The sequence below is a fragment of the Trachemys scripta genome, chromosome 7, assembly GCF_013100865.1.
Source record: "Trachemys scripta elegans isolate TJP31775 chromosome 7, CAS_Tse_1.0, whole genome shotgun sequence".
In the NCBI taxonomy this organism is placed as follows: domain Eukaryota; kingdom Metazoa; phylum Chordata; order Testudines; family Emydidae; genus Trachemys; species Trachemys scripta.
Window position 1 is genome coordinate 14,205,959 of NC_048304.1, and position 19,307 is coordinate 14,225,265.

The 19,307-nt window shown below is 42.5% G+C and overlaps 1 protein-coding gene across 7 annotated transcripts in view; it reads left to right on the forward strand.

Annotated features, from left to right (window-relative positions):
- Positions 1-19,307, forward strand: part of CNTN4 (contactin 4) — a 642,022-nt gene that overhangs the window by 607,908 nt on the left and 14,807 nt on the right. For 4 of the 7 annotated variants that reach the window (XM_034775263.1, XM_034775267.1, XM_034775265.1 and 1 more), the window contains 5 exons: positions 854-1,029; positions 5,508-5,628; positions 13,919-14,077; positions 15,777-15,926; positions 18,351-18,421. In XM_034775263.1, coding sequence (XP_034631154.1) covers positions 854-1,029; positions 5,508-5,628; positions 13,919-14,077; positions 15,777-15,926; positions 18,351-18,421 — 677 coding nt within the window. The remainder of the gene's footprint in view (positions 1-853; positions 1,030-5,507; positions 5,629-13,918; positions 14,078-15,776; positions 15,927-18,350; positions 18,422-19,307) is intronic. The other 3 variants (XM_034775266.1, XM_034775268.1, XM_034775269.1) reach the window with 3 other exon arrangements.

A 19,307-nucleotide genomic window follows, 5' to 3' on the forward strand; every position in this document is an offset into this window, starting at 1 on the left:
GGGGTGTAGAGAGCGGTTGGGGCAGGCAAGGGACAGGGAACGGGGGGGTTAGATTGGTCGGGAGTTCTGGGGGGGCTGTCGGGAGAAGGGGGTGTAGAGAGCGGTTGGGGCTGTCAGGGGACAGGGAGCAGGGAGACTTAGATAGGGGGTAGGGTCCTGGGGGCAGTTAGGGTGGGCAGGGTCTCAGGAGAGGGCAGTCAGGGGACAGGTAGGGGGTAGGGGGAGTCTGAGGGGGGGCGGGAAGTGGGAGGGGGCGGCACCCCGTGTCCTCTTTTTTGATTGTTGAAATATGGTAACCCTACTAGTGAACCAATACATTGGCTGATAAACCTTGCAGCATGTATTCCCACATAAATAGAAGGTGATAAACTGACAACGGGAGGATAGACAGGTTCTGATGAAAGATTCTCTGATCTTTGGCCCCTTCCCTGCATTTGAACCAAACCTTTCAAATTTGATTTCCCTTCTCCCCGCCCCCTCTCCACATCTGGTCTTTACCTTTTTATTTTCATACACCTCTCCCTACCGTTCCAGGCTGCGGCTGGAAGCAGACATCCTGAAAGTTTTGCAGGTGGTATTTTCAACTCAGCTGAAAACAGAGAACTCAAGGGCCTGTTCTTACAAAATTCCTCGCCCAGTTTTACAAACTTAATAGTTCAGTTGTTCCTTTAAGCATCCTCCTAACTCTTAAGTTCTTGTCCTAATTGAACCTCTTAACCTTTTAAAAGTTCACCCACCAGTAAAGAGGTTGCAACAAGCTGCCTAGTGTTGTAATCAGCTCTTGAAATCTATGTATTTCTAAAGGAGAAGGGATTAATTCTTCTCTTGTGTGTTCTCTGTTTGTTATTTACAGATCCAACACGGGTTGTGGTGCCACCTTCCAGCACGGATGTCACTGTTGGAGAAAGTATTGTCCTGCCTTGCCAGGTATCTCATGATCACTCGCTAGATATTATGTTTACTTGGTCATTTAATGGACACCTGATAGACTTTGAGAAAGACGGGGATCACTTTGAAAGAGTTGGAGGGGTAAGTATTAATATTAACAACCCCCAAAAGCCATTCACATGTTATACTGAGACACAGTAATGACCACAGATAACTGAGAAAAGGACAGTCTACACAGAACCAGACTTAAAGGGAAAGATAAATTATATCCCTGCTAAGAGTGAGAACTTTATCTTGTGTTTTACTGACTACTAAGCAACGCATTAAATAGGTACAGTATCCTAGTTTTGTGGTAATTCATATAGCCCAATATGACTGAGATTTCTCAAGGTCTATTTTTCTGTGGATTCTTGGGGAACATATTTTATGCCAATACATCCCACTAATGCTAAAGATACCTACAATACATTGGCAATTCCCTTTGCGTATAACAGATTTCTTAATCTGCCCCAAGGTGAATAAATTCCTTAATGTTCTCCTCCTTGCTGAAGCAGCAAAATATAAATTGAATGTAATTGTAAAATTCTGTATTCACATAAAAAATCGAAGGAATTTGGGGAACACCGCTTTTCTGGAGCTCTGTAACCTGTTTGATTAGTCTTTGTCATTGTCAGCATGTTTCTATGCCCTCATAAATCAATGTGTACTCACTCTTGTGTCAGTTTACATCTTCAAAATAAGTATCCCCTCCTCCCACAAACTGCATAATCTGCATAGTATTATGGACAGTGTTGCCTCTGGGATCAGGTTTTCTTTCAATGTTTTACCATCTGATTTTTCTGTCTGTGTGATATGGCTGGCTGGTATTAACGCCACTTAATACTTTTTTGTTTATCTGAATTCTAAACTGTGGCACCAGATAATGCAAATATTTTCAATGACCAAAGAATATGCTACTCGTAGGTTAGAAAGATTGTGCCCATGAAAATATGGTATGGAGAAAAAAGCAGGTTTGACAAGAGTTGTAACCATTTCGATCACATTCAAAATGTAAAGTTGCTCATTACAGAATAGACTATGGGATTAGGAAAGCATCCATAAAAATCCTCTCTGCCTTGTGAGATACATTATTTCATTTCAAATTCACTTAACTAGGGTCCCCACACCTTTCACCTCTAGGACACTAGTTCAAATACAGCAGCTCCCAAAGTTATTACTTTGTCTGATCACTGCCTAGTGGGCCTGTGTGAAACGTATCCACTTTCTTCTAGAGTTGTTTGGAGCCCATCAGAAAACAACTACCGAAATCGGCACTAATTAACACTATTGTTAGCAGCTTCCATGGAGAGTCTGCGAGCTAAATGGGCATAAGGCATGAACCACCCTCTCCCATCTGCTGAATGAGGCGTGGTAAATTGATGTGACAGTGTGGGGAAGTTTGCCCGACTGCTACCTGTGCCAAACCTCTTCTGTCTGTCAATAGAGGTCTCCATGGCTGTGAATCTAGTACCCTTGTGGCCATTAAACTCACTGAAAAGACCTCCAGGCCTTAATCTTATAGTTTTCTTTTGTTTTTAAAACAAAAGACGTTGGGCCCATTCCTGGTCCCATTGAAATCAATAGGAATTTTTGCATTTAGTTGAATGGGATCAAGATTTGGCCATTTTTATAGTATTTATGGGTCATATTGTCTTTTCTCTTCAAGGATCCACTGCATGGCAGCAGGAAGAGCACCATGAGGCAGCCAGTCTTTCTGCATGGTACCTTGTCTGTGACAGTATGTTTGAGGTTTGACTTAATAGATGTAGGTTGGTATTTTCAAAGGAACCTAAAGGAGTTAATGCATCCAAATCTCACTGAAATTAAATGGAAGTTGAGTGCTGTTTAGGGATGGGCCCTTTTGAAGATCCCAGCGGCAGTGAATATACCAATTGTCAAAGCCACTAAGTTGAAGTCATTTCTCAAAGTCTAAAGCCTTAAATATACCTTTGCAATCAAGGTCCTCTGTATGAAGATGACAATCTCATGGTGCTTTTGGTGTTCCTGCAGTGTTCACAAGCAGGTTTCCTCATGGGGCCTGTAGGAAAGAAAAATGCCATACTACTTCAGTACAAATTCCTAGAGATGCCTTTGAAAAGAAAACAAGGGAGCGGATCATAGGCATAGAGTCTATTTCATTAATCACATCAGTACTTGGCCTTTCTACTGAGATTATTGACATAGATATCTTATTTGAAAGGGGATTTAGTAATGTGAAACCACACCCTATAAGAATGAGATCTCATTACACGTGGACTCATGAACAGCCATCCTGAGGTAATAACTTTCAGTCACTACCAACAGTAGTCAGGATCAAACTGTTGACCTAGAGGTGAAAAGAGCCCCTGAGTCATCCAATGCACCTTAACATCTAAGATCTTAACAGTCATTTGAGGCAATCTAAGGCACTATTGTCAGTAGTTTGAAATATGAATAGTACACTTGCTGGTTTAATGTGTTTTCACCTGTAATTGTTTTTAATTTTCACACTTTTTTGTAATACCAACCATCTCTGGGAGTCTTACACATTGGATGCTATAAAATGTATATGATTAAGTCAGGGCCGTCCCTAGGGAGGTGCGGGGCCCGGGGCGGAAGTGACGAATTTGTCACTTTCGGGACTGAGCCATCACTTCCGGGACTGACCGCAATGGCCAATCACACCGGCCCATGGGGTCCCCCAAAGCATGGGGCCTGGAGCAATCACCCCGATTTGTCATACCCAAGGGACAGTTCTGGATTAAGTCATTATAAAGAAGGTTTAAAATAGGAATAACAGATCCATGAGTCTCTCCCCACCAGGGCCAGCTCTAGGTTTTTGGCCGCCCCAAGCCAAAAAAAAAACAAAACCTCCAAGAGCGCAACTGCCGAAGCAAAAAAAAAAAAAAATGCCGCCCCTGGTATTGTGCCGCCCCAATCACGTGCTTGGTTTGCTGGTGCCTAGAGCCGGTCCTGCTCCCCACAACCAACCAAACTTTTGGATGTTATTCTTCTGATTGAAAAAAATTGATAACACAGATGAAAAGTTTTCACCCCTTAAATTTTCAAAGGGGTAAAGCACAGGTTGAGTTGTTGTGTGTGACTTCTTTTGAGGTCACTTGGGCCCACAGGACCAAAATCCCTTGCAGTTCACTGAAAATATAAGGTTTAGTTCACTTCTGTTTCATTTGAATAAAAAGTTTGAAAACTGGGTTGGGTGAAGGTACAGTGCAGTATTTCATACATAGACAAAGTCCATGTATCTTATCATATTACATGCTTATATACCCAACTGTGGTAGAAAAGATGAAATATGATATGTGATTAAAAAAAACATTGTTTCAAACAAAAGCATTAGCTGTCACATAGGTTATACTCATAGCATGGATGGAAAGTTTGCTTTCGTTTGGAAATTCTATGCTATTTTTCACATTTCCGATTTCATCTAGTTGTACCCACTCCATTTTGTGCAGGTATGTTGAGGGTTTAATCTCTAACCTAGTTGCAACAGAAAAAAATATTTCATTTATTTTTTTCCCTTGTCTGCTTGCATTCAATGTAGCTGGCAGAAAAGATGGAAGAAATCAAATATGTATTCACTAGAAGTAGTGGAGGGAGAGAAAAAGGTTTCCATGTGTGGCTTTCATGGACTTTTCACAAAGTTAGAGCCTTTTCTAGACTTTAAACAGAGTGATGGTCTCCATTTACATTTCTCAGGTGTGAAATTTAGTGCTGCCGGGAAAAGCAAATGCAATTTATGAGCCTTGTTGTTATCATTTTGAGGGTGGGGGCGAATAAAATTAATTTGAAGATGCAACATATCACTCAAAGATCTGCACTCTAGGGTACACAGCAACAGAGACAGCTGTTTCTAGTGATTACACTTGATAGGGCTACAAAACTAAAATTGCAAACTTTATTACTATTCTTCACTGAAGATGCCGTAATCACAATCTTACACTGAGATTTCTAATGTACTGAAAGCATTGTGTCTGGTGAAGAGTATAGAAATACTGAGATACATATACATATATAAACATAATTAGTTCTATTCAACTGCTAATCAGACATGCATTAGTGTTGTTCCACTCTAGGTGAAGCAAGATTTCCTTAGAGAGTACTGTTCTCATGATCTTTAATATATGAATTGTGGGCAATCAAAATGCTGGCTGTAAGACAAGGCTGTCAAACTATTGCAGATGCCTCATAATTTAGGCCGTTTTTCACCTATGAAATGACTGTAGGCAGAACATAGATATCTGAATACCAATTAAGTCTATACATTGGATGGCTGGAGAGATAAATAAGGAATCATAGAGAACCTGCCTCACATAAGTTTTGTCACGTCATTTGAATGGTAAACTGTCTAACTGACCCAAACCCGACTCCCCCATCCGTTGTAGAAACTATAATTTTAGAAATGCTACTGCTCTTATCTTCAAGGCAGGTTCACATATTTATAATAGGCCACACAGCTTCCATTACTAATGTTTTCATCAGCCGGTGTAAAATAAATCCATTAGTCACAGTGTCCTTCGTGTGGTAATGATGTTTAGAGCTCATTAAAAAGTAATTGTAACCACTTTTCCCTACTTTATCAGCAGGATTCAGCTGGTGATTTGATGATCAGAAGCATCCAGCTGAAGCATGCTGGGAAATACGTCTGCATGGTGCAAACAACTGTGGACCAGCTATCGGCTACTGCAGACCTGATTGTAAGAGGTATTTGAATTTTGTTGCTGTTGTAAAACTACTTTTTGCACTATCTGCTGTTCTTGGTAATACAATACATGGTCTCAGAGAAATTCATTAAAATCCTAACACCTTATCATTATTGTAAGAAATAAGCTCCAAGGTACCACACAGTACATTTTCCAAACTCTGCACACAAAAATCCTTGTCTGTGTGTTTATATATCCATCACAAAATTTTCATAACTTGCAGAAACAAGATTTTATATTGAATTACTTCTGCAACTGAAATACTGTAATGTTAATTCAATACATTTGTTGCTGTCAATACTGCATTGCTTCTCCAGATTAATCATGATCTAGTAAAACCACCGTCATGGTTAACTTTGAGATCAAATCCTTCGTGTGCTTAGATGATCTGTGAATGTGGCCTTTAATTTGAATGTATTAAATCTTCATTCTGGGTCACAAGCATGAATATAGCCTGGATTCAGTGTATAGTTGCTGTGTCGGAAAAAACAATTGTTAGTTTCAACCAAACCAGTCCCTAAACATGCCCATTCTGCTCATGCAAGGTGCTGAGCAATCTTAGTTCCTACCCATTTCAGCGGAAGTTGAGGATGCTCATCATAGGAATGGACACTATCCCAACACCCAGACCTGCAACTTGCTCTAGTTGCCTTTGTTCGATTGCCTCAGCAAAGCAGTTATGAATGGGATGGGAACTGAGATCAAATTGGACTCTCACCCCGCTGAAGATGTCCCTCTGGGTCAAGGTAAGGGCAGGTACATTTTGGGCAGTGTGAGGAGAAGCTTGCATACTTATCTGCCAATGGAAGACTTCAGTTTTTATTGCTGTTTACCCAATGTATTCCACAAACTTTCATTTCACTCTAAAAGGGAAAAGAGAAAACTATATAGCAAGGGCTAAATCCTGCACCCCTCACCTATTGGCAGTGGCAGTTTTGTCAGAGTAAAACATACAAGATTAGGCCAGAAACCTACCATCACAATGTACCCCTGTGTATAGATGGGAATTCCTGCAATCAACATCCTATTTTATGAGTTTAAATATGTTTACTACTTTAGGAGGTGAATGCTGAAGTTCTTAACCACAGGCAAGCCATCAGAGTCTAGCAGAGAAGAAATTATTACTGTCCATTTAAGAAGACAATCATTGTTTGTCAGTCCTTCCCTTGTAGGATAAAAGACATTGTTCATGTTCTGAATGTATACTCCATTTAATAAAAAGAACAGGAGTACTTGTGGCACCTTAGAGACTAACAAATTTATTAGAGCATAAGCTTTGGATACATATAGAGTGGAACATATATTGGGGAGATATATATACACACATAGACTCCATTTAATGAGGATGATGCTCAGATCGGCACTTAAATACCAATAAATTAAACTACTAAGTATTTAAATTAGTAGTATGTGAAGTTCCTAAGTGATATTGCATACTTCATTTTATAGGAAATATCATTAGATTCTGCTAGGAATTTGTCAAAACCATTCTTAGAAGAAAACATATTCTAAAAAGCCCAGTGAATGTGTAAGCAGGGGAATGGTCCCGCTATTGTGGGGAACTTTCCTGGCTTCTGCGCTACCCCGGTGAAGTGGGCTAGCGAAAGGATCTGAGTCCTCGCTCCCACTCCCTTTACCCAGAGGCCTCCCTGCCCTTGAGGGCTCCCCTTCCACTCTCCTGTCTGGCAGAATCCTCATAACCCCAACAAGGCTGATCCCAGGATTCCTGGGGGGCTCAACCCCCAACCCTGCTGTGGTCACCTAGGACAGGGGCTAGGGTGTCCCCACTCCGGGGTACCCTCTCTGCACTGGGCACCTCCCTGACCCACTGATTATTCCATACAATTTAAAGCAAATACAAGTTGTTTAATTAACAATTAATCTAAAGAAAAGAATAAGGAAAAATGGGAAAGGTTAAAGGAAAACACATCACCCCGCTCTGTGGCAGGGAACATCACAAACAGTGTCTCTGGACATCAGGGCACTTCGCAGTCTGTTCCTTGTAGGTCCCAGATTTCCTTCTCAGGCCCTGGCTGTGCTGCAGGTATGCTGCGGGTTGGACACTTGCAATGGTGGTGGCCACACACCTCCGGGCTTTGAGTGGTGGGGCCCTTCTTCCCAGCGTCAGCCCCCCGTCAGGTTACGGTCCCCCTCCCGGTCTGGCCTGCAAGGACCCTTGACTAGGGGTGTCTTTCTGTGCTGGGCCCTTTGTCCAAGGTCCCCCCCTTGGCTGGCCCCACTTGCTCACCACACCTGGCTCTGTGGCTGCGCCTCTGGCCCCAGCACGGGATCTGCTGTCCCTGGGCTGCGTCTCTGGCTCTGTGGCTGCGTCTCTGGCCCTTCTGGATCTGGCACGGTTCTGCTCCCCAGCTCAGCTTGGGCCCCTGCTTTCTCCTTAGCTCGGCCCCACTCAGTCTGACCCAGGCAATTCCAGTTCACACGGAAGACGGGACCCACCCCTGGTCTCCTGTCATGCTGATTAGCCTGCCTGCCCTGTCAATCAGGCTGACCTGGAGCATTGGCCTCTCGCCATTGTTCCTGGGGGCTGTCAGTCTCAGGGTCCTGATTTCCCATCGACCCCTCCCCTTTTAGTGCTGGGAGCTAGCCAACCAAAACACCCCCACTGAATGTTAGCAAGGGGCAACAGTCCCCTTACAAACGCAATGAATGATTTAGGTCTGTTGTTCCTAAACTCTGAATTTCTCTTTATTTAATTAGCAAAATAGTTGAGAAAAGCTACATCTATGGGAGGAATGACTGTAACATTCATGTTTTCTCCTCATGAATCTATCAACACATGCTGATGATAGCTGTTGATGAAATGGCATGTGCCAGATCATCAAATCATTGTTTGTGAGGGCATGTGTGAAGCAAAAACTCATTAATTGCTATATTCGACATCCCCTGTCCAATAAGGAAAGCTGCTACCCCATATCCCCAGAGAGCTCAGCTCCTACAGTTACATTGCTGTTTTTTGTCTTTATTGTTTCAGATAAATAGTTTTGCATCAACATTTCAAAACAGTCCACTGATGAGAACATGAGTTAGGTAACTTCCCGTAAACCAGCTCTGTAATCAGTCAACAAGAACATGATTCTTACAATAAAATGACCACAATGATATCAGAAATAGTGACCTTGCCACCACAAAAAACACCAGTCTGAAACTTTTCTGACAAAATTGTTGTCCCATGGCGACTACGCACACTCTTGTTGATTCTGCCTCCTCAACTGAAAAGCAGGGCCATTTTTGTTGCTAATTGTACCCATCTTACCAAAATAAAGAAATCATTCAAACATACATGGAGGGGGAAAAAGGGCCAGGGAAACTATGGGAACTTTCTGTGTCAGGATGGGTGAGGAAACAGAAAGCAAGTAACTTATTGATAAGGGTTTATGCATGCCACAAAGGCGGATAAATGTATTGTCAAAACATTAGGGTGTGCGACCAGGAGCCATAGCTCCCAAGCTTCACTTTTGGTTCTGCCACTGACCCTTATGAGTAGTCATTTATGTCCTCAGCTTCCATAACCATTATTAGGCTGAATAATAACTATTGCACCATTGTGAGGCATACTAATGGCCGTCCTTACTAGTAGAGCTGGGGAAAGATTCTGAGACTAATAGATTATTTGACCGGAAAAAAAGCAGTTTCAGCTTGACCTGTAACTATTCATAAACTATTGGTATAGTTTTGGCTAGTCACAAAACAGACAGAGAAGGAGAAGGAGGTGGTGATGTTATTCCCCACCTGACAACCGTTAGCCCAGTGGTTAGGGCACACACTTGGGATGTGGGTTCAAATCCATAGTTTGAAACAGACTTCCTTTTTATTCACCAAAATATTTCTGATTCAGTACAACCCAAACGAAAATATTTTGGATTTTATTTCTTGAACTCCCACCAAACTGACAAATCAATTATTTGCCTAGCTCTACTTACTAGAGGTCGATGTGGAGTCACACCACCACAGAGGAAGCTGTTTGTGATGACTGAGGCCTGGGTGGTCAAACCTAGAGTCAGGAACCTGGGGCAAGAGTCAAGCCAAGGGTCGAAGCCAGAATCAGAGTCATAGGTGTTGTCAGATGCCACCAGTGTGGTGCTCTGCTCTGTTCAATGATGATAACGTGCATGTGTTCCCTCTGTGTGCTGCCCCGGCTCTGCGCAGATAGCTGACACAGCAGATCCTGAGAGAACCGCCAAAGACCACAGACTCTGATAAGATACGAAGTCACCTGCCCAGGTTTATTGCCAAACGAAATACAGTCTCTAGCTCCCCGGATCAGATGTCTATAGTTCTGCTAGTACGTATGTGCTCCCTGACAATGGACCGGCTCAGTCAGTGGCGGGATTTACCACTGCCCCCTAGGCCAGACAAAGACATCCACTCAGGGATGCATTCTTATACACAGGTACAAACAAGTTACACATCACTCCTGACACATCAAGGTACAACCCCTCTGCGTGTTGGGGTGCTGCCTCTCTCCTGGTACATGTTGGTTCGAACAAACAAGTCTATCCATCATATTATCCTTTTGACCCTGTCTTTTAGGATGGGTCAGCCTGTTCCTCATTATCTCTGTGGAATGTGTTCTTGCTGGACTGTTCAGGTGCCAGCCTGGCACCTGTTTATCCTATTAGGACTTGATACCCTTTAGATATGTGTATACGTCCAATTAGAAGCCTTCTTCTTGCCAACTTTTGTGAGCAGGGCCTGCCTCTGGCTCACAGCTTAACTTTGCTTTATGTTTGCAAAGTCTTGACCATTACTTTAGTTCAAGCCTCAGGCCTCATACCGGGCCTCTGATACAAGGTTTTATGTTTCAGGGCCTCATCTTACTACAATAGGTAGAGCAAAAGAGCAGGAAGCTGGACTGAGGTATGAAAATAGGAATTGGGAGCAGAGGAAGATCTGAGATAAGGAGGACAGGAACTAGGCAGGGTCCAAAGTGGCAGCCAGCCAGGGATTCACCTACTTGCCCAGATAACTTCCTGGGCCTCCTGATGGCTTAAGTTGTGCATCTGAGCCAATCTGTGGGGCCAGACATCTCCTCCAATCAGGATATTTTGTGGGCGGAGCCCAGAGTGAGCTAAAGCTCTGCTAGTCGTCTTCTTCAGTTCCAGCGAGCTGCCTGATGGCCACTGTAGTCTGGGCACTACCTGGGGACCTGTAGGCCCGTTCAAGACCTGAAAGACCGCATGCTGTTAAAGATCCAATGTCTTCCAGAAGAGGGGAGCCATCCTTTGCAAGGTTCTGGTCTATGCTCTCATAACAGAGGAACAGCAGAAGGATCATGGCTCTGTTACTTTCTGCCTTTCCATACTCATGCTGGAGAGGCTACCTCCCAAAACCACAGCAGCCCTGCCTGGGCAAGAATGATGGCTCTTTCAAGTCCTCCTTGAATGCTCTCATGGTCTGTGCTTTGTCTAGATGAGTTTCCTTCTCACTACACTGTAGGGTGACCAGACAGCAAGTGTGAAAAATCGGGACGGGCTGGGGGGTAATAGGAGCCTATATAAGACAGAGCCCCAAATATTGGGATTGTCCCTATAAAATCGGGACATCTGGTCACCCTACTACACTGACATTTTGTTCATATTTTTTGCCTTTGCATAATAGGCAGAATGACACCACACAGACACCCTCCTATGCCTCCCAAAAATAAAAATAAAATATAAAAACCCATAACAAACAAAACAAAAAACACCAAACCATAGTTTGAGCCCCAAAAAGGAGGTGAGCCAGAGACCCCATGAAGTCTACTAAGGACTTATAGCTACCAATTTTCAAGCAAGACACTCAGATACTGTGATCGTGAGAGTATAAAAACATAAGAGAGATTTTTCTGTTCTTCCTCCTCCCCCTTTACTGGGGCACACAAAAATTGTTCCTGTGGACAGAGCCACTAAGATACTGTGGGGATAGGCATGGAGAAAGATGATACATGCCATAAAAGTGTGTTGTTAAATGCATAGAAAAAAGTTTTAATAAATATACAATATAGCCATTCAAATTAGGTAGGTTAAATTAATAACACAGATTAGATATGGTGTGTTATTCACATCTAGAATTCAAATAAATTAGGTACCTTATGTCAGAGGATACAAAACAAGAAAAACTGACAAGATAATACTGAACAAACATTCCTGTGGAATTGTATAAATAACAAATAAGCCACCCATCACAGGCTTAGAGTTCCACTCATTCTGAAGCCATGTAATGATAGTGTTTCTTGACTGTGCATGCTGGCAGCTAAAACAGGCACACATTGCTGAAGTGAGGGTGGATCCGTATCTTAATTTCATTTTCTCTTCTCTCCCTTTTCCAGCTGTGTCTCTAGTTTTCAGTGGATTTAATTAGTATAACATTGAAGAACTTCTAAGATATTATCAAACTATCTTGTCTAAGGAGAACTGTACTCTCCCAGAGTCTTGGAAGTAAAAAGTATCACAGCAGTTGCTTCAAAATTTGTTTTATTGTGGGGGGGGGAGGTTTGTTGTCTAATCTGTAAGACACTTGACCAGGCTGGTTGCAAAAGAAGCAAGTCTTACAGCAGATAATCTAAAGTGATATTATATTGAGTATTTGAATAAGGTACTAGGTGAGAGGCCTGAATCAGTGCATTGTTGGTCTAAATAATCTAGATTTAAAAACTGGAAAATCTTATAAGTCAATTTCTGCTAAATTTTGCAAAAAATACTTTTGAACTTTTTTTCCTTTGGAATTTTGAAATTTGAAACACATCCACCAATCTTACAGTCGGCAAAAATGAGGGGGTGAGAAGGAAGAGGATTGTGAAAATGTAGTATTTATTTTTTATTTTAGAATTTTGAAATGTCATTGAATTTGTAAAAATTTCAACCAGCTGTAGTAAAGCCTTCTCTTAACCAGGTTTTAAATAGGTCTTTATCTGTATCATGCTCCTGCCTTTCTTCTTTATAGAAGGAAATCAGAAGTTTGGGGTCTTTGTCCTTTCTTGTGCACTTACGCTCTAGACCAGGGGTCGGCAACCTTTCGGAAGCGGTGTGCCGAGTCTTCATTTATTCTCTCTAATGTAAGGTTTTGCGTGCCAGTAATACATTTTAACGTTTTTAGAAGGTCTCTTTCTATAAGTCTATAATATATAACTAAACTAAGAAGCTTCATTTAAAATTAAATTAAAATGCAGAGCCCCCCGGACCGGTGGCCAGGACCCAGGCAGTGTGAGTGCCACTGAAAATCAGCTCGCGTGCCGCCTTCGGCACGTGTGCCATAGGTTGCCCACCCCTGCTCTAGACCTATCCAAATCATGGCTTGAGTTTGCAGGAAAGTTTTCTGTTTTATCACCAGAGGAAACCCAGGTGGTTGTCAAGCAACGATTTTACAACTTCAGTAGTTAGTAAAGAGGAAGAGTCTGACTTCTTGGAATTAGGAGATCAAACTTTTGTGTTTCTTCTTTTGGATATTTGGTACTATAGGTTAATTCTTTTCAGGCCATTGCTATTGAATGCTTTCTGATAATAGCTGTTTCGCACAGAGATCTGTACAAATTGCATGGATTAAACTAATTGCATTGGATTATTACTACAGTGAAGTGACTGAACTAGATACACTATTGCTTTAAAGCCCTGATTCTGCAAATCATTTAAGCATGAGTTTAAGTTGTCTAGAAAGCACTTAAGCACATTCTTATGTGTTTTTCTAATTAAATTCTCTGCTGTAAAGTCTACTTCAACTGTAGCAATTCTCTTCTAGATGGGCTACAGTGCCCATGAGCTGCACTGCTGGTCTGCCAGTAAGGTCTGGTAGATCTGGGTAGGGCTGGTTCTAGGGCTGGGCGAACTGGGCATTAGCCCTGGGCACCAACTTCCTTGGGACTCCACCACACCACTGGGTGCTTCTTTTCCCCTCTCCTCTGACAGGCTGTTTTTGCTCCACTCTGATTAGCCCGCTGTTTTTGCTCTGCTCTGATTGGCCAGCCTTTGTTTTGCTCTGCTGATTGGACAGTTGTTTGGATGTTGTGGGTTTTTTTTTTTTTTTTTTTTTTTTTTTGGGGGGGGGGGGGGAATTTTTTTGCCATACCTCTGCAAGGGGGTATGTGCCAAGCACATTTTTCATCCTGGGTGGCAAAACAGCTAGGGCTGCTCCTAGGTCTAGGTGCTAGAGGCAAAAACCACAGAGCCATTCCGTTCTAAGTCTGAGCTTTCTGTTACTGAATCTTAAATGAAGACTAGAACATTCCTTCCTTCACATTCTATATTATGTCATCTCAATTATTTGAGCTGAACTGTTTTGTATGTATTTCATCACAGGTCCACCAGGCCCACCTGAAGCCGTGACAATAGATGAAATCACTGACACTACAGCTCAGTTATCCTGGAGGCCAGGAGCAGATAATCACAGCCCCATTACTATGTATGTAATTCAAGCAAGGACCCCATTTTCGGTGGGATGGCAAGCCGTGAACACAGGTAAATGCAGCACTCAATAGTAACTAAAGTTGGCCATGAAAGAATTCTGTACATGTGAAAACTGATCCATCAGTACACACACGTACAGAAAGAGTAAAGTTAGCTATGCAGCCAGAATAACTCATTTTCCAGCACAGTGATTACAACTGGTTGGGAATTTTTCACCAAAACCCTTTTTGTCTGAAAATGCCAATTCAGTGAAACTGAAACTTTTTCCTGGAACCTACCTGTTTAGATAAAACTTTTGTCAGGAAAGGTTCCTCAGGTCTGGGAGGGAGAGAAACAGACATATGCAACCAGTCACTTGCTCCAGGATAGCCAATAGCCTGGTGCTTAGGGCACTTACCTGAAATGTGGAAGACACAGATTCAAGTTCCTGGTCTGAGTCAGGAATTCTCTCCTGGGTCTCCCACGTCCTAGATGAGTGCCCTGACCACCTGGCTATTATGAGGTGGGTCTCTCCCATTTTTCACAGAAAAACTTCAGAACGTCTCAGGTTTGTCTCAGGATGGAATGGGAAAAATGGCTGAAATTTCAAAAAGTTTCATGGAATGGGAAAACCACTTCCTTTCCAGCTCTAATAGCAATACATTTGGTCTTTCTTAATCCTTTTCATGATTTGCCAACCTTGCTGTGGTATTACTCAACCAGTTTTTCTCATCAGTTTTTATGCATTGTATTTTCGAGGAAAGGTTTCATTCCATTCTTTCAAATATTACACACTGCTACACTGGTAGAGTGACCAGACAACAAGTGTGAAAAATCAGGACAGTAGGTGGGTGTAATAGGAGCCTATATAAGAAAAAGACCCCAAAATCGGGACATCTGGTCACCCTATATGCTGGTGATGTACAACCATGACGACAACTATGGCACTGTAAAGACATCTTTCAGATGACAGACAGTGTCATCAGGAGTACCGTCTCTTTTGGCGGAATTACTTTCTCCACTGTATATTTGCTCATTCTTAAATATGGTTCATTTGATTCAGCTAATTGTTATGAAAGACACAATTTATAAAAATTGTTTCAACTGTTGTAAGCAAAAAGTTCAGAATGCTACAGTATGTATGGAAAGCCTTCTCTACACATGAAAGTTGTACTGTTTTTTAACCAATCCCATATAGTTAAAACTATACAACAGAGAACATAGTTGCACTGATATAAATATGCTTATACCAGTATACCTATTCCTGCATGGGAAGGGAAATAAGCTATAATGCTATAAGGCACCTTCTTACCTGTGTAACTGAATCCACACTAGGGCTTGTACCAGTATCTCTCTATTAGTTAAACCAATAACCACCTAAACAAAATAATCATATGGTACAAAAACTGTGTGTAGATCAGGCCTAAGTTGTGTTACCTTTTAATGAGACCCTATAAGGATACTGTGGTATTTCTGTGAGGATGAAAAGTCAGTTTCTAAAGCATAGATTTCCTTGATGCCTGCATATTGTTTGTATACAGCCTGCTTTGCTTCCCCATACTAAGCACTGACAAAGGAGTAAAATGGGAAGACACGCTATGAGCCCAGATTCATAGTCCTTAATTGTTCTGCTCTCAGGGTGATCTTCCATTGTTTAATAGTTTCAAGACTGTGCCCATAGATCAAGAGGCTACTGTTCTTCAATGACTGAATATGTGTAATTGCTCTTAATGTCCAACTCTCACTCTCCTAACTTGGGGGTATATTTCAGTTCCAGATATCATTGATGGCAAGACATTCACTGCAACCGTGGTGGGATTAAACCCTTGGGTTGAATATGAATTCCGAGCAGTTGCAGCCAACCTCATTGGGATTGGGGAACCAAGCAGACCCTCAGAGAAAAGAAGAACTGAAGAAGCTCGTAAGTAGTAGAAAGGAAGCCCAATAAAGTCTTCTTTAAAAAGCACCTTGCCATAAGCAGTAGGTCACCTGGAACAAGGTTAAGAAGTATTTTCTATATGACAGTTATATTATCTAGTTTCTCCTCTGCCTCATCTTATAACATTCACAAAGAGCACACACAAATAGAGTAGAATAGAATTAATAGAAAAAATGAGGCCCAAGATGGGCTTTATTCCATGCTTTCTAGAAGTACATGACTGGGAAGAATTCCCCCAATTCCCCCATGTCCTCTATAGCCCTGCTGACAAAGGGCATTTGAGGAGAGGTGAATTCAGCTTCCTCTGAAGATACGATGGATCACGGATGTGAACCAGTCTAGTAATCCCTCTGTTGTCCCACATTTGTGCGGAGGAAACACTCTAGAGAGTAGAGTACAGTATGATTACTTTTTTCAGATCAGAGGTGAGTTTCTGGTCTACTCCTCTCAGGTACATCTACACTTCACACTCCTTATGGTGGAGTGTAGAGTACATACATTTCACACCCTTCCAGCATGGGTATGAATAGCAGTATACACTGAGGCACTGCTTAGGCAAGTAAAAACACACCTGATTCCTTAGGTTAGGGTATGTAATCTATACAGCACTGTACACACCCAAGCAGTGCCTTTCCCAGAAGTGTCGTGACCCACTGCCAGAGTCTTTCCCTGTCACAGGAAAAGGCTCTAGCAACATGGTAAGGCTCTGGCAGTGGGGAAGGTAACCAGGAAAGGCTCTGACAGCTCCCCACTGCTGGAGACTTTCCCCACTTCAATGAAAGACTCCACCATTGGAGAAAGGCGCCCCCCCACCAGAGCTTTTCACTGTAGCTACACATAACAGTGTGGCGTCAGCTTGTTTTTTACTGTCGTGTGTAGCTACGCAAACTCTACACACTGCCGCTAGTGGTATGCAGTGTAGATGTAGCTTAAGAGGCCGAGCACAGAATTTGCAGCGCAGAGACAGAGGAGAGACTAAGGGCTGGTCTACACTAGGGAGGGGGGATCCATCTAAGATACGCAACTTCAGCTATGAGAATAGCGTAGCTGAAGTCGACGTATCTTAGATCGATTTACCTCGGGTCCTCACGGCACGGGATCGACGGCTGCGGCTCCCCCGTCGACTCCGCTTCTGCCTCTCGCTCTGGTGGAGTTCCGGAATCGACGGGGAGCGTGTTCGAAGATCGATTTATCGCGTCTAGATGAGACGCGATAAATCGATCCCCGATAGATCGATTACTACCCACCGATCCGGCAGGTAGTGAAGACGTACTCTAAGGTAGCTTTAAGTCATCCTGAGGCCTTCTTGGTCCTGGTCCGCTCCATGTTCAGACAGCTCTGGGGCGTCTGTGAGAGTTGTGGTGAGGGCTGGCCAGAAAAAAATCAATCCGGTGTTGCAAAAAATTTTGAAGTTTGTTTTCATTTTGATGATGAACAAAAATGAGACCTTTTGAAATGTTTTTCACAAAAAAACACAAGAGACAGAAAGCCGTCCATGCATGTCAGAATAGCCAATGGGCTGGTGTTAGAGCGCTCACCGGGGATATGGCAGAACGAAGACTTGAACCTGAGTCTCCCACATCCTAGGAGACAACCTTCAGCACTAGGCTCTTGACTACTCTGGGGTGGCTTTTTCTTGAAATTCTCACTGAAACCAATATGCTTCCATGAAATATTTTGGGTTAGACAATACGGCATTTCGAACCGAAATTATTTTTGTCAAAAAAATTTCAACCAGCCTTAGTTACTGCAGCCTCTGTGGATTGTCCTCTGGGCCACAGCACTGGCCATAATCTCTGCAGCACTATGGGCTATATCCTCGCTCCTGACAAGCCACACTCCCTGACACCTTTTAAATTAGTACTCATGAGGAGATTCTTAAAAGGCAGCCTTATAGCCAAGGGGCTTTCAGAGCCCCTTTATGCTGCTCTGGCCCTTTCACCTGCCCTAAAGGTCTTGGAGCAGGGTTGGAGATATCACCCCAGGCAATTATCACTAGGACTGTTCATTATGGGTCCAATCTTGTAGTTCTTGCTCTGTCTTAACTCAGGAAAAATCCCTACTGACTGCAGGATTTTGGCTCTAAATTGAAAAGCAGGAATCAATATTGTGAAAATAAATAGACCTTGTTATATGGAAAATAAATATTAAAAAAAAAACAATTAGCAACTAGATACATGGATACTAGACATGCTCTTTGTCCATCTGACTGACAAAAAAGTGGAAGTGTCTGTTCCCTGTTCTCCTTTTGATAGTCAGGCTCATGGTCCCAAAAGGGAAAAGTCACAAGATGCCAGTGCTACATGTGCCTCTTTCTTTCTCTGTTTAAAATGAATCAAACTTCTAGCTTCAAAATTAATCACTTGTGCTTTCCATGCTACCTACTATAACATTTCTTTTACACAGTTCCTGAAATCACCCCGGCTAATGTCAGTGGAGGTGGAGGGAGCAAGTCGGAGCTGGTCATTACCTGGGAGGTAAGTAAAGTATAAACCAATGGGAGAATTAATGCATCTATTTTATAAGGCTGGACAATCGAGTGGCTAAAGGAGCACTCAAGGACGATAAGGCCATTGCAGAGAAACTAAATGAATTCTTTGCATCAGCCTTCATGGCTGAGGATGTGAGGGAGATTCCCAAATCTGAGCGATTCTTTTTAGGTGACAGATCTGATGAACTGTCCCAGATTGAGGTATCATTAGAGGAGGTTCTGGAGCAAATTGATAAATTAAACAGCAATAAGTCACCAGGACCAGATGGTATTCACCCAAGAGTTCTGAAGGAACTCAAATGTGAAATTGCAGAACTACAAACTGTAGTCTGTAACCTATCATTTAAATCAGCTTCTGTACCCGGTGACTGGAGGATAGCTAATGTGACGCCAATTTTTAAAAAAGGCTCCAGAGGTGATCCTGGCAATTACAGGCCTGTAAGCCTGACTTCAGTACCGGGCAAACTGGTTGAAACTATAATTAAGAACAATATTATCAGACATATAGATGAACATAAGTTGTTGAGGAAGATTCAACATGGTTTTAGTAAAGGGAAATCATGCCTCACCAATGTACTAGAATTCTTTGAGGGGGTCAACAAGCATGTGGACCGAGGGGATCCAGTGAGTATAGTGTATTTAGATTTTAAGAAAGCCTTTGACAAGGTCCCTTTGACAAAGGCTCTTCCTCAAAGTAAGCTGCCATGGGGTAAGAGTGAAGGTGCTCTCATGGACTGGTAACTGGTTGAAAGATAGGAAACAAAGGGTAGGTATAAATGGTCAGTTTTCAGAATGGAGAGACGTAAATAGTGGTGTCCCCCAGGGGTCTGTTCTGGGACCAGTCCTATTCAACATGTTCAGAAATTATCTGG